The 22,496-nt window shown below is 44.7% G+C and overlaps 2 protein-coding genes across 2 annotated transcripts; one reads left to right on the top strand and one right to left on the bottom strand.

Annotated features, from left to right (window-relative positions):
* Positions 1–16,550: 16,550 nt before the first annotated feature.
* On the top strand, positions 16,551–17,316 carry LOC124676830 (zinc finger protein 4-like). Its single transcript, XM_047212854.1, has one exon. The coding sequence runs from the start codon at positions 16,605–16,607 to the stop codon at positions 17,139–17,141; it is 537 nt and encodes a 178-aa protein (XP_047068810.1). The 5' UTR covers positions 16,551–16,604; the 3' UTR covers positions 17,142–17,316.
* A 2,675-nt stretch (positions 17,317–19,991) lies between these two features.
* On the bottom strand, positions 19,992–20,765 carry LOC124670299 (zinc finger SWIM domain-containing protein 7-like). Its single transcript, XM_047206803.1, has 4 exons — positions 20,671–20,765; positions 20,464–20,569; positions 20,261–20,368; positions 19,992–20,093 (listed from the first exon to the last, which is right to left on the bottom strand). The coding sequence occupies exons 1-4, from the start codon at positions 20,763–20,765 to the stop codon at positions 19,992–19,994; spliced, it is 411 nt and encodes a 136-aa protein (XP_047062759.1).
* Positions 20,766–22,496: the final 1,731 nt, after the last annotated feature.

Raw genomic sequence — 22,496 nt, 5'->3', positions numbered from 1 at the left:
CCACGAACTTGCACTTCGAATGCATTTTTATACAAAAAGATTTGCACGGCATGTTTTTGTGGTACACCAAGTTGCATTTCTCGCGCTGATTCATATAGAACAACCTCAAGCCAGCACTTGGCACTACCAAACTGGAAAAAGGCACGGGGAACATTTTGCAGAAATGACCCCATTATCTTTCTTTATTCTATCGCATCCCCTCTCTACACAGCAATGGAAAGCCATCCCTGGCACCGCGCGGCATGGGTGACAAGTTGCCTTTCCTTTCTCTTTTTCCTTGTAACTGATGACTGTGGCGAGGCAAGGAGCGAATGACATATGCAATGAATATGGAGCTTGACCTCGATGTAGGTGACCATGCCCGATGATCCACATCTCCGGGGATGGCATGAAGACCCTCTGCATTCTCCGCCGCTTTTGAGCTCATCTCCTCCGCCCTCCCGCTGCTACCGTTGACGACGAAGTATAGGGTTCATATAATCATGTTCTAGGACATGGAAGAAGATGGAATTGCTTGTGAGGTGCTTAGGAAACGTTTCCCCATGATTCCTTGGGTGACATGTTTTGGTGTATGTTCGTTGTAATCAGTAGAGGTCCGAAATTTATGGATGGTTGAGCCAATATAATCAGTATTGAATGATCCTTGTGCTACATTAGTGGCACTGTATATTTTTTTGATAATTGCAACTGAGACATTTTCTATTCTATGGCTTGAAGATTCCACTAGGCAGTTGGGGTATGCATGGGATGACACCTAGAACCCATGTGTATTGGTTCCCACTTAGTGAATTTTTGCACGACGAGCTAGTGTGCATTGAGAGTGGCTCTGAGGTCCTAGGAACGACAAAGATGCATTCCAGGGCCATGAACAAGGACGGAAGCTACTGCAGATTCTTGTGAATCAAACATATTTTCTCAAGTCGCTTAGGAATGATGTGATAATTCATGGAGGGCTAGCACTCCCCATATGTTCTTAGCCCCAAGAGGAGAGATGCAGAAATTTCTAGCCCATCTCCAATCACGGACGAACAAGATAATGATAATGATGAGTATGAATCGGAATTCTATGATTATATTATAACGCAGAGGATGGTGATGATGATATATTTGAAGCAAACATTGACAATGAGGTGGATGACAATAATGAGCATCTAAAGATTGTTAGACAAGAGGATTATGTTGGTCTTAAGAATGAAGATATTAATCTATCGGAGGAGAAATTGATTGAATTCAAGATTTTCAATTCAAAGTTGACTTTGAAAATACAAAAATATAAAATATGCATGATTTTCTCGTGTATTCAAGATTCAAGAAATTCCTTAACTACTTAAATATTAGAAAATAAAGCTGAGAAATATTAGGAATGAAGCAACCATGATGCATGCAGTATGTTGTGTAGGTTGCACTTGATTTATTAAGATTTCAGAGGATAGCAAAAAAGAGACAATTATTGTGAAGAAATATGAACCAAAACATACATGTGTACCTATTTGGGAGCTCAAGGTTCTCACCGCACCATTCTTGACTCAAAATTTCCTAGAGGAATTCTGGGATAATCAGAAGATAGATTTGTGGACATTTGGAGCTGAAGTTCAAAGCAAATTCAACATGTGATTTATCGAACATGCACAAATTTATGGCCAAAATAAAATTTAGGGAGTGATTCTACATCTATTTGATGGTTGACTTTCTATACTTCACTACGTTGATGATCCGATCCTCTTTATGGAGCATGATGCTGGAAATTTCAAGAAATCTGAATTACTTTTATGAGCTTTCGAGCAATTTTCTTGACTCAAAATAACTTCCACAAGAGTGAACTTTTCTATTTCGGCGAGGTCTAAGACGGGGCTGCCCTATATTCTAAACTATTTTGCTGTGAAAAAGCTTAAATTCCTATTAGCTGTTTGGGTATTGTGGTTCACTATCGGAGACTTACTAACGTTCAATCGAAATACGTCCAGGAGAGACTACAAACGAGATTAAGCAGTCAGAAAGGGAAAATACCTTTTTTCAATGGAAGATTAGTTATCATTAATTTGATACTAACTAATATGGTATTGTATGTGATTTCTCTCTTCCGGCTACCCAAAGAAGTATTGCATAGATTGGATTATTTTTGATAAAGATTTTTTAGCAAGAAGATAGTGAGAGAAATGTATAGACGGGATAAATGGAGTGTGGTTTGCTGATTAAAAGATCAAGGGGAGCTAGGGATTCATGACCTGGGGGTTTAGAATAGATTCTTTACAAGCATCTTACCGCAGATTGTGTGGAAAACTCCATTGAAGAGAAAATACATAGGCTCACATGCACGGACGGAGCGTCATGGAGGCTATACTGGGCTCCGGCCCAGTCTTTCCAAAGTGCAATTGTTTTTTATTAGTCCATATGGCCCAGTCCCCACTACAACATATGTGACATTACATGACAGCTCATTCCATGACGTTTCAATCAAAAAACATCACACTTTCTGAAATTTTGACTATTCCCTGACGTTTTTTCACTGTATCATCACAGAATGAGCGTCATAGAATGTCACATTTGTTGTAGCCGTGTGTCCATCCGGCCAGCAGAGTTGTCTTCCTCGTCTGCCTCGTCTGCCTGTGTTCCTCTAGCTGCTTCTCCCGTCCCCTAAAAATCTCCTTTTCTAGATCTTTGCTTCTTCCCTCTAATCTCCATGGCTTAGCTGGCTAAATCCTTTTTCTTCTCCGAGTAGTCAAATCCAGGCCAAACCTAAGCAAATTGTACCTCCAATTTGCAGATCATAGTCGATTGGTGGTGGTCAAGTGTTTAATCCCCTTGCTAAAAAAGTTGATCTGAAACTAGAAATTCTCTTTACATTGTTGGATTCCCTGATTGCACATGCCGATTGTGATGTTTGGAGTTTTTATCTTGGCTAGTTTAGATGCTTTGCTTTTCCTAAAGCTGATCTTCTATTTTTCTTTTTGTAAATCTATTAGGTAGCTCCTCTCTGGTTCAAGTCTTAAGAGAAAGCCATGGAAAAATATTACAAAAAGAAAGAAAAAAAATGATACAATTGCAACTGCCGAATGTGCTCCTGCTCATGAATCTGAACTGAAACCATTGGCATTGGCAATTCTCTATTGTTTCGTTACATTTTTGCAAGAATTGCATGCGATTTTTTTTTTAGCTTTATTGACAATTGGCCCTCCCTTTGTTTTGCGCCACGCTCCGCCACTGCTCATATGCATTGTCCCAAGTCTATTGGAAACCTAGGGACTCGCATTTCTGGTTAGGTTAGTCTAATGGCGGCAAAGAAATACATCTTCCAATTTTGATCGTTTATAATTAACAATGACTCGGAAATTACATTCTTGGAGGATAATTGGTTGGTTTAATGCTACGCTCCGGGAACAATATCTAGCTCTATACGATACTGTATGTCACAAGAGAAACACCGACGCTAAGGTGTTGGATTCTTCCCCACAAAATGTGACCATTCAAAAGAGATTTAGTTGGCCCAAGGCTTGCATCATATAATGATTTGTTACTATGTTTGGCAATGATCCAATTAACGCAAGGGTATCACGAATTTCATTGGAACCTACATGAGAGTGGTGAATTCTCCATAGACTCCATGTATAGAGCGCTGGTCTAGCCAATTGATAATATTAAAATAAACTGGAGAATGAAGATTCCGCTCAAGAATTTTTGTTTTGCAGGGTATCTTGGTGAGTGATCCTCGCTGAAAACAACTTTGTAGAATGCAATTGGCACGGAAGTACAAATCATATATTTTGCCATCATGATGGGAGGATCAAACACTTATTTTTTCGGTGTAAATTTGCTAGTCTATATGGCTAGTCATCCAAGTAGTGTCTACCTTGTATGCACCGTGTATTGCTGATATATTTGCCAGTAGCTACTTGGTGTTGATCATAGGTTATCTACTGGTGCACAACTTCGGTGCGTTCATGATCGTCCCTATAAGAAGTAAAAAATTAAAACCTATTTATGAAGGTGTCTACACTGTTGAAGAACACGGCGAGGATATTTTTTATCCAACATAGGTAACAACATAATCTACAGATTGGTCCTCCATCTTCCTATTGTCCATTTTTATGTTATTCTTTTTCGCGACTTGTGTGGTTGTGCCCATTTTAATTATGCATGTAATGATTAAAATTTTGAAGTACTAAAAGATCATTATTGGAAAAAAATCTACATTGACACGTACTTCTATCCACCAAATTGTTTGTTAGACAACCTTTACAGTACATTGCAATCTTCGGACCTCCTTTCAACTACTATGCTCTCGTGCCTAAGATATCTCATGTACTGTACTGATTTATTCCTCCGTCCTCCCATTCCTTCGTCCATCACAAAAAATCTCGAACACCACATTGTCGTGCGTGTTTGAGGAACGACGCGTTAAATCTCGAGCACACCTCTTTTCTTGACCCAAACCAAAGGCGGTCTTGCTGCGAGTTCCACGAGTCATGCACGGCAGAAAAGCTAGTAAAACGAGCTCAACAGTCAGTCAATAGTAAATGCACGAGACGAAGACGGTAGCACTCACTCACTGCCGGGAAGTTTCTGCCTGGCAGTGGCAATCACTGACTTGATAAGTCACCTTTTGGCATCTGTGCGATCACAGACCGTCCGGGTCGGGACGCCGGACTTGACGGTTAGCTTTTGGGATTCTCTGGGGTCACTACTCACTAGTTTCGCCGAAGAACACGCTCTACTTTCTTAGACAATCACAGTATTGATAGCGTTCCATTATAGCCGACCTATGCACGCACAAATCAGAAACGGTGGGTGGTGGGAAGCAGGTCGACAGATTGCATGCATGCACGCATAAAGGGTAGCGGCGGACACTGCACATGCCACAACGCTCTTTCTGCCCTGCTCATAATCACCAGTGCCCCGTTTCAAATGAGTTTTACTAGTGCTACCACTACCACCTAACGAACGGCTCACCATGGGACCGATGTCAAGTTGTCGAATGCCAATACACCAGTGCGTACTGCTCGTGGCCGCCGCCTGCCGGAGATATTCTTGTGGCGGTAAGCCATTTCTTTTCGCTGCAAATGGTTTACCCGGCGAGAAGTATCACATTCTTGTGCTATAAAGATGTGGAACTCGAAAAATATGACATGGAAGTTTCATCGATCCCTCCAAGAGAACAAATAGTGGAAGTATCACATTCTTGTGGAATAATTGTATTTCATTTCATGGAATTTGAATAAAAACGTTAACAATTGACGACCTCCTATCTGCCTTTCCCAAATAGTTTCCATGTAGTCATGAACTCACTGTATCTGAACTACCACAAGATTCTTAAAATGATGGAAGTTAGCTGACCCAAGTTTCAATGATTTGGTGTAACACGCCGACCACCCTTGGCCAGGCCGATCGGTCACATATCCTCAAATTGCTCTAAGTCAAACACAATTAGCCTCGAAGTTCTTTAGAGATGAGCTTACGAAAAAAGAAGGTATATCTTATTTATATCATTATATGTGTATTCTATTAATTCTATTAAGCCCTAGTCATGATGTCACCTTTTTCTTCATTTCAAAAAGATGGAATGATTCTACATACTAAAATATAGACGAAGTCTTCTACAGAGGACTACAATTACGATACCATGCACTATACGAAGGTAGATGCTACTGTGCTCCCACTACGACAAGGTCGATGCCACACTATCGACAGGAACGTCACTTCCTAGTGAAAGAATATTCTGTCATTTATGAGACACCAAATGAGAAATACTTTTGTACTTGCACGCATGGGTGTGGATGTTTCCGTCACCGTCTGTTGTGCTTTGAGATTCGGAAAAAAAGGAGAGAGAAAGAAATCTTTACATGTACCATGGTGAGCACGAATCTCGAGGAATAAATGGACGGTGACGGAAACACCCACACCCATGCGTGCAAGTACAAAATCCACTCTTGACACCAAACTGACAGAGCATCTCCACTAGAGATCCCCAAATCGTAGGCGGCATTGATTTGGGGTTCTAGTGAGAGAAAGTGCTCACACCGGCGGTTCCAATAGAAATCCACTTCATCCCGAGCCCAATACAAGCATCGACAAACCTCAAAGGAACCTTGTATGAAGGAATGCTATCGGGCGTGCCGACACCAGCTCTAAAGCAACTCCACCTCAGATTCCCTTGTATCTGGCCCACATGCAGTCAAATAAACTCCTAGGACCACACCTTCCTCTCTCTCCTATCTCCTCCTTTTTGTAGTGGGAGTTGATTTGAGGGACAACCGTACTTGGCGTTTCAAGACTTTTAGCCGGCATGTGTGAACGGCGACCCCAATACGTAGCCGTCATGTGTGCTACCACCTAGTATTTATTGGTCGCCGGTGGATATGCTCTTAAATCTAGGGTTTTAATTTTGGTGAGCTAGGGATGTCACTGCTCTCCTAATCATCCAACCGCAAGTTGGTTCTCAAATTTAGGTATCTAAATGAATTATTTTAACCAACAATGTACCAGGTTTATTTTGATATCGTCCAGAGACGAAGCTAAGACTTAACTCAATCATCATGCAATTGTCATCCCCGTTATCAAATTTTATCTCATGGACCAGGCCTTTCCAGTGAAAGGATGAGGTGCTATACGTGCTGTGCAGAGGATCCGAAGCAAGCAACGCGCAGCTGAAACTAGCATTTCGCCGATTTACAAAAGAAATTGCATTTACCAAGTTTAATTTTTGAGCAAATGCATTTCTCCAGCTGAAGCAGTTCGAGGCGGTACACCCCGTTCGGCACACGGCCCAGGCTTATTCCAAGACAGTCAAAGCCCAGCTGTTGTCGGAGGCAGCAACATGCGGGCCGCTTCTATAGTGAAGGCTGAACTGCCAACCCAGTATTGAATTGGATTATTTGATTAAGAGAGGGAGATCTAGCCAGCTAGTCCAAGGTTAAAATCCTATATCCTACTGACATGTGGGTCACACATATCAGTTGGAGTCCATTGGATATCCACCAGGCAAAATCTATGCTCATGCCCACTCCATGAATTATCGCATATCCGCCCAAAAAATCAGTAGGCACAATTAACTCTTCATACCCGTGACTGACGAGCTGAATATCCGTGGATAAAATTGCTATCCATAAACACTGCAACAGGTGGTGTATAAAAAGGAGAGGAAAACTGCTACCGCATATTGCGTGTTATTAACTGTTAAGTGGCATCATATTGAGATCACCCATGGTACATCGACTAAGTAGTGGTCTCATTTTACTGCTCACACCACAAAATAAACTGAACTAACGTTAAAGGTATAAACTTTAAAGTAACCGCATGGTCCATCTCAATATGTGAGAAAAGTTTACAGCGCTGAAAACATTGCTGGCAAACCGTTGCTTGATCGCCATGACTATTTTTTTCGATAAAGGGCGCTTTCATTACTTATAATAAGTATTACACCCGGCCTCTGCATAACAAGATGCACACAGCCGCACACACCCAAAAGTATCAGTGAACACACGCAGGAAAACAAAAGTCTTTGGAGTAACTAAAAGAAGACATGAACAGAGGCGAACGCCTACGACACCGAAGGCTCAATCCGAAGGCTACGCCGCCATCCATGTGGGGAAAAAATATCCTTCGCCACATCCTCCAATCGTGAAGATACCTCCATAAAGAGGTCTCGACTCTCTGTACGTTGTAGCATAGACCACGAACGGAGCAAAGCGGTGGATCGGTAAACAACCTGCAAACAAGAAGAGTTAATATCATGGAAAATCTTGTCATTTCTACATAGCCAAAGCGACCAAATAATGGCAATTGCCCCCACCCTAATAAAAGTTTTATACTTACGATCCACCCCATTTAACCAGCTGCCAAAAAGATTAGCAACGCTCTGAGGTGGATGCAAGGTAGAACCTATTTGGGTTATTGACCATATAGATCTCGCAAATTGACACCGGAAAAAAAAGGTGATTGATTGTCTCGTCGTGATGACAAAAAATACACTTTTTGCTACCTTGCCAATTACGCTTTACAAGATTATCCTTAGTAAGAATTACCCCCTACGAAGATACCAAGCAAAAATCTTCGTTTTTAAAGGTATCTTCATAGACCGGATTTTTGTATTCTTGTAAACAGGTGTGTCGAATTGAATCAGCGCTTTATACATTGAACCCACCGAGAAATTTCCACTCTCGCTTAGATTCCATCTAACCACATCAGGACCTGGCGTCAACTGTACCCGTTCGAGTCGTTGAAGCAAAGCGTTCCAAGATGCTAGCCTGGGACCTAGTAAATCCCGTCTGAATGACATTTCAACTGGCGATTGTTGCATCACCGTTGCAATGGTATCAGATTTGTGGCGTACAATGCGATATAAAGCTGGATACTGTTCTCGAAGGGTTGTAGGTCCTAGCCATCTGTCCTCCCAGAACCGTATCTGCGATCCATCCTTAATAGAGAAAGTCGCAAAAGGAAAAAATAATTTCTTAGTCGCCATAAGTCCAGCCCAAAAATGCGAGTCACCAGGTTTCCAAACCACTTGTGACACAGCCTTCGAGCCTACATACTTTCTTTTTAGAATTGTTTGCCATATACCTTCTTCTGAAAGAAGTTTAAATAACCATTTCCCAAGGAGGGCTCGGTTTTTGATTTCAAGATCATGAACACCAAGCCCTCCGTGGTCCTTTGGTCGACAAACTACATTCCATTTGGCCAACCGATATTTCTTTTTCTCACTATCTCCTTGCCAAAAGAATCTAGATCGGTAGTAATCTAACCGATGCAAGACTCCTTTAGGTAATAGGAAGAAGGAACGGAAATAACTTTGTACAGGCAAGGATGGGTGAGGAAGCAATCGTTACCGTTCAGAGTGGGGAGTTGCTTTGAGATCCGGAGAAAATGAATGGAAGAGGGTTTCAGTTGTGCACCACACTTTGGACTACAGCAGTAGCAGCACCCCGTGAGACACGGCATAAAGTAGTCAGAGTCCCCGAGATTCATGTCCATCATGCAAGCACACGCCATCCCTCTCTCTTGCATCGCCTGCACTCCACTGCTTTCTCTTTTCCTTTCTCCATCTTCTTCACGTTTCTTCTGGGCGGCGTGTCTGCTTCCGTCGGCGCTTTTTCCTCCACCCGTCCTCTCCGTCGCGCAGCCTCCATCCTCCCAATGTCCTACACACCACCAGCAGCAAAAGGCGACGAACCTGGCGCACACCTTCAACAAGCTGCTGCACCGAAAGCGCTCCGACTCTGCGACGGCAGGTACCAGGGAGACGGAGGCGCCCGTCACCCGGGACGACTACGCGACAGCTCCATGGACGCCCCCACCGCTGCCACCAGGCCATCGCTCAACAAGCCCAAGCTGTCGAGGATCCTCGCCGCGGCATACTCCATCGACGCTCTGTTTCGGAACGCCACGGAGAAGAAGGTCCCGGGTGGTGCCACTCGTCTCGCTGGATGTGGCCGCGGACTCCCTCCTCTCTGCTCTGTTCACGGGCATCTCAGCGGCCTACGCGCAGTTCCCCTCCGACGCCAAGGCGCGATTCAGTCCGCGGATGTCGCTGTGGTCGCGGATCTCACCAAGCTTTCTTGACACCAAGCGGAGGTTCCTCAAGGACACCGCCGGCGAGGCCAGAGCCACGGCGGCCGTGGGCAACACCACCTCTCCGCGCAAGCTGAGGAGCAGCAGCATCTACTAAAGACGTACCAGATCACGTGTGCGGAAGCTGCACGGGGAGCTCGACCGCGCCAAGAAAGGAGGAATTTAGAATTACTCTGGACTAAGTATTACACATCGGGATGCCAATTCGTTAGCTCGAACATATAGCACAATTGTCTCAAAAATGGAATTATCTCAATTCTCAAACTAACACGGCATCTCGTACATGGGCAGTGAACCTGAGCGCCGCAGAGCATCCACCCAGGCGGCACGGCGGAGAGGACGGGAGGCGGAGTACATCTGTACATGGGCAGTGGAGCAGCTCATTACGCGAGCGAGCAAGGTCAACGGAGAGGAGAGAGGACAAATGGACCAGTCCGACGGAGAAGACGAGGTGGAGTAGCTGCACCGCAAAGTAGACGCGCCGGCGGCATAGCGGGAGGACCAGCTCAGTCCACGAGGAGACGGATGCAGCAGCCCGACGGAGAGTGGCCGGGAGGAGTAGCTGCACCGCAAAGCAGCCGCGTTGGTAGCACAGCGGAGATGACAGGAGGTGGAGGCCCAAGACCCCAAGTCCGACAGCCCGACGAAGAGCACGGGTGGCGGAAAAGGCGACGGCGAGGACGCTCGGAGACAGAGCAACCGCGCCGGCCGAGCAGCCGCGTCCCAAGCGGAGAGGGCGAGAGACCGAGCAGCCGAGCCAGCGGGAGTAGCCGCATCTGCTAGAAGAAGGCGTCGCCACGGGCAAGAACTTGTTGGATCGGGGAGATGGGGTTTTCTGGCTCGGCCGCTCGGGAAAAGATTCTCCGTGTCGTGCGGAGTAAAGACTGGGGAAAGGCGACGAAAGAAAGGTAGGCAAATTAATTTCTCCACATTCTTTTCCGGATCTCAAAGCAGCCTGCTGTTCTGGATGGTACAGATTACTTCCTTACCCATACCTGCGTGTACAAAATCCACACTCAAGAAGGAAATCATGTACAACACCATATTACTTAGACCTGAATTAATGAGCACCAATCGACCCCCTAGAGATAGTAATTTTCCTTTCCAACTACATAACCGTTTTTGAAGTCTTTCCTCAACAAGTTTCCATTCAGCTAATGTTAGTCTCCGATAATGAATCGGTATACCCAAATAGCTAATAGGAAACTGGCCAAGCCCGCAGCCAAATAGTTCAGCATATTGGGAGGCCGCATTCGGGCTTCATCGAAACAAAACAATTCACTTTTATGGAAATTAATCTTAAGACCAGAAAGTTTCTCAAAAGCTGATAGAATCAACTTAAGGTTCGTCGCTTTCACAAGGTCATGTTCCATAAAGAGAATTGTATCGTCAGCATATTGAAGTATGGAGAGACCACCATCAACGAGGTGTGGTATTACTCCTTCAATAAGACCATCAGCTTTTGCGCGCTCAATAATAATAGCAAGCATATCCGCCACTATGTTAAACAACATAGGTGAAAGCGGATCTCCTTGCCTCAATCCCTTTTTCGTTTGAAAGTATTTGCCAACATCGTCATTGACTTTGATGGCAACACTTCCTCCGAAAATGAAATTATGGATTAGAGCACGCCACTCATCAGAAAAACCTTTCATTCTGAGTGTTTGTTGTAAGAAAGACCATTTGACTTTATCATAAGCCTTCTCGAAGTCAATTTTTAAAATGACACCATTCAACTTTTTCCTATGAAGCTCATGCACTCGTTTCATGCAAAGTGACTACCCCATCTAGGATATTCCTTCCTTGCATGAATGCCGTTACGAGACGGTCGCACAACATGATCAGCAACCGAGTTTAGTCTTAAAGTAGCGGTTTTAGTGAAAATCTTAAAGCTAACATTAAGGAGACATATAGGACGGTATTGTTGAATCCGTTCTGCTTCCATAACCTTAGGAAGTAAAATTATCTCGCCGAAATTAAGACGAAAAAGCTGTAGTTGATCTTTGTGCAATGCCGAAAACAAAGCTAACAGGTCCGTCTTGATTGTGTCCCAGAAGTTTTGATAAAACTCAGCTGGAAAACCATCCGGTCCTGGTGCTTTATTGTGCTCCATTTGGAAAACCGCCTTCCCGACTTCCTCCTCAGAATAAGGGGCTGTCAGGAAAGCATTTTCCTCCGGGGAAACTTGGGGAATATCATGGATTCTGGATTCTTCCATGCTGAAAGTTCCTTCTTCCGGTTCCCCAAATAGGCCCTTATAATAATCAGTAATATAAGATTTGAGTTGTTCATGTCCAACAATTGTACCCTCGTCCTGAACAAGAGAATGAATAAGTTTCTTCCTATGTCTGCCGTTAGCAACAGAGTGGAAGTATCTTGTATTCGAATCTCCTTCAAGGATGAACTGTACCTTTGATCTTTGATACCATTTTAGCTCCTCCTCTCTCAACATGGAAGCCATCTGCGCATTATATTGACTCTTAGAATCAATTTCGTGCGGAGATAGCAACCTTGTCTCGGCAAGGGCTTCAAGTTCATCGATCAATGTTGTTAGACGAAGCTTTTCAGATTTTAACAAGCCTGCCATATGCCTAGCCCATCCCCCAAGGTGCTTTCGCATTGTGCGAAGTTTATTATTCCACCTCTGAATAGGACTAGAGCCAGCAATAGGCCTCTCCCATACTCTCTTAATCATATCCGAAAAGCCTTCACGCTGTAACCACCCTAGTTCAAACTTGAACTGGCGTTTACCTTGTGACCTATGCTTACCGGTTGTTAATAGTATGGGAGCATGATCCGATAACCTTTCTATACGAGGAAGAGCACCCACATTAACCATAGGGTATTTTGATTCCCAATTATGGTCCATGAGTACGCGATCAAGCTTCTCATATGTAGGCTCTGGAAGACTATTCGCCCAAGTGAACTGTCTCCCAACCATTTCAATCTCTTTCAAATCTAGGCTGTCAATGACAGCATTGAATAAGAAGGACCAATGGTTATCGAAACGGCCCTTACTTTTCTCATGAGAGAACCTTAGCAAATTAAAATCTCCCCCTATGATGATAGGATAAGGATTATCTTTTGCCAGGTTAACCAATTCTCGAAGAAAAGTAGCCTTGAGCTCAGCTTGGGCAGCACCATACACGGCGACAAGACTCCATATGAAGTTGTCAGCTTTATTGCGGATATGGAGTTTGATATGAAAATCTCCTTCCGAACAAGCCAACACTTCCATGGTAGTTGTCCTGACACCAAGTAAGATACCACCCGAACGACCCCGAGGAGGGCGAGAAAACCATGAGAAGTCAACCCCACCAGAGATGCGGTTTAACAGACTCGCAGAGTAATCTCGCTTCCCGGTTTCGGAAAGACCAACGAAATCTAAACAATGTTCAGTTATACAATCAGCGATATGTGCATGCTTAGCCAAGTCTTTAAGACCTCTGCTATTTAAGAACATACCATTCATTATGTAACCATTGTAGATTTCATAGATTTAACCTTAGCAGAAAACTTAGATTTTTTGGATGCAGAATTAGCTTTGGATTTTCTAGCAGATGCTTTTAGATCATACACAGAGCTTAGCATCAACTCATCCAAATCTACTTCTGCCACCTCACCAACAAGATGAGAAAGGAACTGATCATCTATCGTGGCACTCAGTTCTTCCTCATCCTGAATAGAGGGTACCAGCTTAGCTGAGACTTTGGGATTGACTTTTAGTCTGTCAAATTCCATATGTCTCAAAGCATTAGCCGAAACCAAAATAGCATCTTTATTTGAACCTAAACTAACCCCTACACTAGCAAGTTTAGATGAAATAACATTATCTGACAGCGGCAAAAAAGATTCTGATCGCCATGACTATACAATCAAAGAAGATAATCTGGATCAGAAAACAATATCGTTCGCCCCACCGTCAAGTCAGGCCAGAGCATCGAACGATAGGCCAAAGGGTTCGTAGTCCGTAGTCGTTGATCCGTGGGAGAAAACACGAAGCAGCTAGTTTTTTTTTTTTATCATCCGTATCCTACTCTCGTGATTTAGCTTAATGCGGATATTTGTTATCCTTGTTTATATTCAATAAACTTGGATAATTCTGCTAGAAAAACATAGTATTTGCAATGCACGTAGCATGGAACCTGAATTAATTCCTTGAAAACATGACACAGCGGTATGATTAAGCAGCACAGAAACATGGAACCTGCTCTTCTCACCTGGACCAATGCAGCACAGAAAACATCAAGATTTGGATGTCACATAAGCGAAAGCGACGTATAACAACAGAGCGACCTGAGAGACCTGAGACCAAGTCGTCATCTTATCATCTCACCTGCTCTTCTCACCTGGGGTTACATGAATTTCCAGCCTTGATAAAAACGTACTCGCTCGGTTCATAAAATGATGTCTGAGTTTTATCTAAATTCGAATAAATCTATAAATCTATACGCTAAAGAGTGTCTAGATACATCCAAATTTAGAGAAACTTTCGACATCCTTTTATTGATAGAGGTAGTACCGAGCTTGTTGGTTCAGTGCAGTACGTGCTCCTTCCTCCAGACCACGCAGCCAGAATTGCCAATCCACTATGCGTCAGCATCAGATCTCATCTATCCTTTTCTGGACCAAGAGAAAGCAGCAGTCAATTGCTTGTGCCAATGAAACAGTTAATAAGAGTAAATTACACAAATCTACCACAATTGGGGCAGTGGTAACGAGTCAGTACCATTCTTCGATTTTTTTGCTAAAAACTACAACTTCTGAACCGTAGCGTTACAAATCGAGCTAATTCTTGTGTAAGCACATTTTAACAGCAATCCTGACAGTGAGCCCCATCTGTCAGTGCTGAGTTGGCGATACAGATGGAGGAGAAGATGAGCTGGACGTGGAGCCCAACTGTCAGCCCCACATCTTTCCCCTATTTTTTTTTCTTCCTCTATTTTTTTTCTTCCTTTTTTTCTAGCGTTGACCCGAGCCCCTCCGTTCCCCACCCCATCTGGTTGCCGCACCGCCCGAGCTCGCTGGCACCCACGTCCCCTCGTCCCCGATCTCGCCGGCAGCCACGTCCACCCCGTCCCCGAGCTCGCCGGCGCCCAAGTCCTCCCCGTCCCCGAGCTCGCCAGCGCCCACGTCCTCCCCGTCCCCGACCTCGCCGGCGCCCACGTCCTCCCCGTCCCCGACCTCGCCGGCGCCCGCGGCTGTCCCTGGCTGGCGTTCGGATCTTGGCCGCAGCGGAGGAAAGACCTTGGAGGAGGGCGCCAGCTTCGTCGGAAGGGCCATGGGGTCGAGCGTCAACGGCACCATCCTTGGCCGGCGCCGCGGCCGCGTGCACCTTGCCCTACAGACAGACCCCCGCGCGCTGCCGGCGCTCTCCCCAACCCTCCCTGCGCTGGAGGTGCACCTTCGACCTGGAGGCCAGCGCGCGCGCGTCCGCGTCCTTCGCGTCCCCGACCTCGTCTGTGCCCGCGTTCGTCCTTGGCCGGTGCTGGGATCTTGGCCGGAGGTGCGCCTGCGCCCGCTGCCGTCCCTGGCCTGGTCTGATGTGGAGCTGGACGAGGGCGCCAGCTTCGCCGCCTCCACACCCTCCGCGGCGGACGCTGCTGCGGGAGGAAGGACCCCTGAGCCGACGAGAAAACGTCGGGAGGCGGCGCTGGCACAGTTCCGGTCGGCGGTGCTGGCTGTGGTGGCGCGCGCGGGTCGCCGGCGCGGGCGCACGCCGGACGTTGGGCAGCAACGCCGCGCGGGCCACGCTGCCCAGCAGCCACCATCCCTGCCGGAATTTGGCCGGAGGAGGAAGAAGAACAGGGGGAAAAAGATGGGCCTGACAGGTGGGCCCCACGTCAATCTCAGATTGTGGTACACATAAGCTGCCAGCTCAGCCTTACAGATGGACCCCAGTAGTCAGAATTGCGGTTAAAATGTGCTTAGACAAGAATTTGCTCAATTAGTAACAGTATGCCACAGAAGTTGTAGTTTTTAGCAAAAAATTCCAAAAATGGTACTGACCTGTGATGACTGCCCCAATTGTGGTAGATTTGTGTAATTTACTCAGTTAATAACACGCAATATGACTATATATGAATAATTAAACACAATCGTTTTGCTGTGAGTGCACCATCATCATCCACTTGTTTCTGAGCAGAAAGCTCCTGTGTTTTACCTCAGGGATTGTCCAATGAGTGTGGCAAGGAGTGGCAGCTGCACTCAACCTGAAGTCATTTCAGAGCCGCTGATGTAAGCAAGTAGGCTAAGCTTTAGCATTAGAAAATGCGAGGCGCCGTCCATGCCACAGCTTGAAGAGACAAAAAGAAACAATGCTTGAGATAAGGCCAATGATGACCCAAAAAAGCAACACTAGACCATGACACTTTTTTACCGAGTGCTTTATTGTAGATCAAACAAGTTGGCTGCAAAGAGTTCATATTGAATGGGGGTTAATCTCGCAGTCTTCGTTACTGATGTTGAACAAAGTATAATAGCAAAAGAGAAGAATATTTCACTGTTCCAAGGAGGAGTTCTGAAGTCATGGTTCTTCTGGCCAGTTATAGTAGACTTTCTTTTCCACATATTCCTATATTAATCATCGCAAGGACATATACAAATATGAACAGTACATTCTAGATAACATTAGAGAAAACTGAAAACGGTCAGTCATATGAGATTACTGAACGAAATAGGATAGAAATGTACAACATTAGTGTCTAAAACAGGCGTAGACCTGATCAGGAAAGAGCTAGACAACCAACTGAAGTTTCTTGTAACCAGACACTATACACAGAAAGGCACACCTTGTGGAATAACAAGAGACAATATGCTGACTACGACTGCAGAAGAAATGATACGTAAGCAAACCAGAAAATAGATAGGTATGCAAACTAGCATATCCTCATCCACTTTAAACTCCTGATAACTTGTCTTTTCCCTTGAATTATTGCCACTTGCAGACTCCTGCCTCTTTTTATAGGAAACCAGAGGACTACCAAGATAACACAGGCCTTGAGCAATCCTCTATTGTGCTACTTCCAACAAAGAAAGAAATGGAGAGAGCACCTGAAGCGGAAGGACAGAAGTGGGCTAAACAAGTTGATGAAGCTGGTTATGCCGATGATAATACCTCCACGCCATGGCTAAAGCTGGGCTCCGATGCACTGAGAAGTGAAGAAGCTAAGCCTCCAGAGGCCAAACCTGCTGCCACCCCTCAAAGGACGTTTTCCTGCAATTACTGCATGAGGAAGTTCTTCAGCTCACAGGCACTTGGCGGGCATCAGAATGCACACAAGAGGGAGAGGTGTGCAGCCAGGAAGTCGCACAGCTTTCAGCAACTGATGATGGGCTTTCCTCCAACTGCTTCGTTTATCCCACCTATGAGGGTTTACCCCCACTCCACAGTTCTGACAGCGCAAGATGAAAGAGACGCTGTTGTTGCAAGATTTCATGAAGGCCAGATGAGAAGCTGGATGCCTTTTGCAGTTGAAGAAGCTGTCGGTTTAGTGTGGCCTGGGAGCTTCAAAGGAAATCTTCAAGAACCCAAGAAGCAACTGGAGCAAAATATTGACTTGAGCTTGCATTTATAATTTTTAATCTACAATCATTATGGATAAACATTTTCTTGGTAGTAACTATTTTTCTATCTTATTTTTAGGCATGGGGATAAGACTTGTTCCAAACCCTGTGTGCTCACTGTTACACCCACCAGGAGAGTTCTTGGACAACTTATATAAATAAAAAGCAGTAATCTGTTTGTGATAATTGGTAAACATGAACAAGTTTGAACTGGAGCAATCTTCAATCTAGTTGCTACGAACCATAGATACAATGCAACAATCAGTATTAAGTTATAATTGAGATCAGAACTACAAACTCTACCATGTGGGAAAGCTATTTACGATGCTGTTTAGAGCAATTGGTGCTATAGAATTTGAAAATGAAACGAGATAAGGGCAATAATTTACCCTGCTTCTTTGGGTGATTAACATTGGCTCTGACGACGCCAATTCAAATTTATATGCCTCCTTTCTTCACCAAATGTTGTTTTGTAAGATAAATACATGTAGCACACTTCCCGCTGTACCAAGACTAGAAATTTTTATGCATTGAAATTTTGTTGGCAGCCATAATGTTCTGGATCTGTATCATAAAAACACCGGCAGTAACGATCATATAACTAATGACCATCCTATCCTTGTAGATTGCATATCGAAAACCATGCGCATACATATATTTTTTGCAAGAAATACATGTAATCTTGTCAAAGATAGTATCTTAATTGGTTCATCAATGTGATGGCTGGCAGTACTGATTTAAGAAGGGAATAGAGCCAGAGTTTTAGTAGATACATGAATACCAGCAAATGTGAAAGAAGCAGAAAACCAATGATAATACGTTGACATAAGAATGGAAAATACATGGGAAGGATACAAATTCATTATTCTAATGCTGAAAGGCAAGTGCATAGCATAAGAATCCTCTGGTGGAAGCATAAGAACAACCAAAGGAACATGCGATACATGAGAATGTGAGATGCCACAAGAAGTATTTAGGACTGATAACGTTTGGGTGGAAAGAATTGTTAGCTACCGAAAAATGCAAACTTCCATGGGAACACTTCCAAAGATTACATTGTATATGCAGAAAACTGTCAGATAACAAAATCACTAGAAACAAATTTCCTGGATCTGAAATATGTCACGCGTTCTTCTGGAAAGCCACCCCACTACAACTATTTTGATGTTATATGATTTTCAAAATGAATACAAGGCTATGCCATGAACAATATAAAAAGATAGTACAGTTACGTGTTCAGGATTCAGTATCCATACATCATAGACAAACCTCAACATTCTTTGCAATCTTAATAATTATCATCAATATTAATTCAGCAGTTTTTAAAATGTAGCGTACACCAGTCTGAAAAACAAATCAGCCTATGAAAGCTAAGGGCATTATTATTTAGCAAAAGAAACCAAAGGTACTCAGATACACTGAAACATGTGGTCCTGGAACTAGCCAGGTGTACTAATATCCATATATCAGATATAATCATCATGATGCTGTCTTGCAAAATTAAGTATGCTTTATACTCGAATACTGAGTGTATGAATTATTGAAGAGGCATAGCTAAAGTCCTCAAGTTGAACAATATAAACCTGTAACTATGTGCCATTGTGTATGATATCATGTTTCCTGCTACTCAAGCATCACTACGGAAAAGCATCATAGAGAAAGAATATCATCTTGTCAAAATAATGTTAGTTTTGAAACGAGTACACAAAGCTAACTCAGGAATAAAGGAAAAAACTATTCATCTCTATTCATTGATTAGTTCACAAGGATCGATGAATTCACAGTTCCATACATCTCTCCATTTTCTAGTAGGCTGATCATTGAATACAGCAAAAGGTAAGGTGATAATGGTTCTTCAAAAAGATAGAGAAGGTGATAATATCATAATGTTGCAGCTTTTACCATGGTCTCTTGGCAGACTCAAGCCCATATGGCCATATGGCATACCTACAGTGTACACATACAAAAATTGCAGAGTTACAGTGTTACTGTGTTCAGGATTCAGTATTCATACATCATAGACAAACCTCAACATTCTTTGATAATTCAGCTGTTTTTAAGTAGTGTACACCAAGTCTGGAAAAAACACCAACTAATTCAGCTAAGTGCATCGTTATGTAGCAAAATAAACCAGAAGTGCTCAGATACAGTGAAATATCTGGTCCAGGAACTAGCCAATCAGGTGTATTAGCATCCATATCTCAGATATTATTATTATTATCATGATGATCTCTTGCAAAATTAAGTATTCTTAACTGTGGAATACTAGAGTATTTGAATTATTGAAGAGGGATATGGTTAATCGTCGAGTTGAAATATCTGGAACGCTGTAACCATACGTCATTGTGTATCATATCATGTTTGCTGCTACTCAAGCATATAGAAAACAACATAGAGAAAGAATATCATCTTTTCAAAATAATGTAAGATGTGAAAGGAGTATGCAAAGCTAACTTAAGAATAAAGGAAAAAACTATTCATCTCAATTCATTGGTTAGCTCAGAGGGGTCGATGAATTCACAGTTCCATACATCTCTCCATATTCTAGTAGGTTAACCATTGAATACAACAAAAAGGAAGGTGATACTGGTTGTACAAAAAGATAGAGAAGATGATAATATCCTAATGCTGCAGCTTTTACCATGGCCTCTTGGAGAACTCAAGCCCATATGGCCATATGGCATACCTACAGTCTACACGTACAAGCCCATATGACATACCCTTATAGGCAAAGGATTCCCAATGCCAATATAGAAACACTTCATGCAGCTAAGCTCAACCATTTTAAGAACACTGTTAGTGAGAGAACCCAAGAAAACGTTCTTCATAAACGTTTTGTGCATTACTGAACATTTAAGCAATCAGAGCTTAGCGAGCATGTGAGCGAGCTCCTCATCGGTCACCTCCATCTCCTGGTGTTGTCCGACAGCCTCTGCAAGCCGCGCTGCCAGCTGATGCTTACACTGGGAAAACAAAAACAATAAGCCCATAACTAAAATAGGATTTTTCAGTAGCCATGAGCTAGCAATTGCAACTGTAACGGCCCAATTCTTCTTTAGAATTCCAAACATATCCTTTTGCCTGTTCGAGAATTTCATGCCTCAACCATAGTAACAGGATGTGCACTTACGCAGAGCTGCTCGCCGCGTCCGACAATGTCGTAGAAGAAGGAGTAGCAGGTGCAGAGGTGCTCCGGGAAGCAGATGTACTCCTCCTTCCTCTTGGACTCCCCCATCACCTGCATCGCCGAAACAAAAGGCGTGGTCAACCGATCGCTCGCTAGTTCGGCCGTGAGGCGAACATCCGTGGGGGCTGAAAGGTACGGGAGCCGACCAGGAAGAGCGAGCGGCCGCTGGGCGCGCCGGTGACGCGGCGGACGCCGCCCTCGTCGAGGATCTTGCAGGCGCGCAGCATGTTCTTGCCGAACAGGTGCTCGAGGCTGCACGCACGGCGGGACCGGTCAGGGACTCGAGAGAGCGAGGCGCGGGTGAGCAAGAACCGAGCGAGGCGGGAGGCCGGGTGCTGTTTGGGTTTACTTACATGGACAGGTGCTCGTCGGAGACGTGCCCCGCCACCTTGATCTGCTCCCACACGGCGTCGGCGACGGCGAGGGCGACGCCGGTGGCGACGGACATCGGGCGGTGCCGGCGGTTACGGTGGGTCACCGAACTGGCTGGAGGCGCGCGCAGGCCGTTTGATGTTTTGCCGGAGCGGAGAGGGCGACCCCGTCAAGGTGTTGAGGCTGACAAGTGGGCCCATTGCCCGACGTGTTGCCATTTTCGCAGAAATGGAAGCGATAGAAACTGAAAGTCGAATTTGCTCCAATGAAACAGCTAGTAATTCATCTAAATTTCAGAATCAAAGAGCTGATTCAGCTAACAAGAAGGACATGTCAAATCTCTATGCACAGCCCGGCAAAATGCGGTCAATTTCTCATTAACAAACAATCGAACCGACAAAAACAAGAAACAAAATCAGCTACTACATTTGTATAGGCATCTTCATCCTCGATCTCTAACACACAGGGCCACCAAATTCCGTAGCCACGAGCGCTCATGGATCGAAGCAGAAGCTATGCAAGAATGGAGGTCGACGGTAGTGTAACCATCCACATCAGCGGTTGTGGAGCGGGTCGGAGGAGTTGGGCACCCTCCGCTCGCTGCCCCGGACGAGGCCCTCCGTCGGCGGGTACCGCGGCCACCACTTCCTCGCCCGCACGTCGAACGCGACGCCGGGTGGATGCGCCTCCGCGCCTGCCTCGTTGGTGCCGGCGCCGGCGGTGGTGCCGTCTTCTCCGACCACCGCCGTCGCGAGCAGCGCCAGGAGGAGGAGGAAGGAAAGAAACCTCTGGCCGGCCATCGATCTCATGCATTCATGGGGCAGAGACGACCAGACAGAGCGGATCAGTAGGTACTGATGAGTGATGAGTGTCTGTGTATGAGTGAAGCTGGAGTTTCTGAATCTTCTGAGGCAGATTAGCAAGTACTCTGGTGTGCTCTGCTGCCAATGTAACAGGGTGCGCTGCAGAGGGAGTTCTAACACATCTGCAGAGCGGCTACACCTCACACGTTCGAAGCTAGTAATAGCGAGCCGCGCAGCAGGCAAGCTTGCAAAGCACTTTGCTGCCCTAGCAAGGCTTGCAGGGGCTACTACTCAAGACACAATGATTTGCCATGTAAAACGCATGACTCAAAAGGTCAGAACGCTAGCTGCAGGTAGAGAATCTTGGCAGCACCGGACAGCACCTGCATACATCAGCTGATCAGCGGAAGGTCTGTTCCAGTTCTTGTCTCTGACCCATTCCTCAGTACTAGTGTAGTATTTTTCTTTAAAAAGTATTTGTAACATGTTGACAGTTTGATCACATTGTTATGAACTAGTCTTACACTCTTACGGGAGACAGCAATACGCTAAGAGCATCTTTAACCGCTGATGTAAAATATAGTTGATGATGTAAAAAAACTAAGTTTTGCGTTATTTGAAGCAAATATTAGTCTCTGACCCAATCGTTAGTATTTTCTAAAAAAAAAGGACTTGTATCTGTGATATGTTGACGTTTGATCACATTGTTATGGACTAGCATTACCGGAGATAAAAAATTAACAATACGCTAATCTTTGAAACCAAGACATCCCCAGACATGGCACAGGTGTCCATGTCGCTTTTAGGTGAGGACTAAGCTGAGTTAGTGAAGAATCGGATGTTAGCGGCACAGATTAGGTGAATGGATGGCCCGGGAAACAGGGGACACGGCTTTCCATGCGCGAGAGAAAGGCCCTGAGCCCTTGAGCTCCAGAGCCTATGCATTCCAGCTCGTTTCTTTTCTCACCTTTCACCAGCGAACCAAAAAAAACCACGCAGGCCGG

This window comes from Lolium rigidum, chromosome 7 (assembly GCF_022539505.1).
Source record: "Lolium rigidum isolate FL_2022 chromosome 7, APGP_CSIRO_Lrig_0.1, whole genome shotgun sequence".
Taxonomy (NCBI): domain Eukaryota; kingdom Viridiplantae; phylum Streptophyta; class Magnoliopsida; order Poales; family Poaceae; genus Lolium; species Lolium rigidum.
This window is presented reverse-complemented; position numbering and strand designations above follow the sequence as displayed.

Bases quoted from the DNA above. Each gene is read 5' to 3' on its own strand.
- LOC124670299 (XM_047206803.1), bottom strand. From the start codon at position 20,765: ATGTCCGTCGCCACCGGCGTCGCCCTCGCCGTCGCCGACGCCGTGTGG. The intron at 20,570-20,670 runs GTAAGTAAACCC...CCGTGCGTGCAG, and splicing joins TCCGACGAGCACCTGTCCAT to CCTCGAGCACCTGTTCGGCA. The intron at 20,094-20,260 runs GTAAGTGCACAT...TTGTTTTCCCAG, and splicing joins GACGCGGCGAGCAGCTCTGC to TGTAAGCATCAGCTGGCAGC.
- LOC124676830 (XM_047212854.1), top strand. From the start codon at position 16,605: ATGGAGAGAGCACCTGAAGCGGAAGGACAGAAGTGGGCTAAACAAGTT.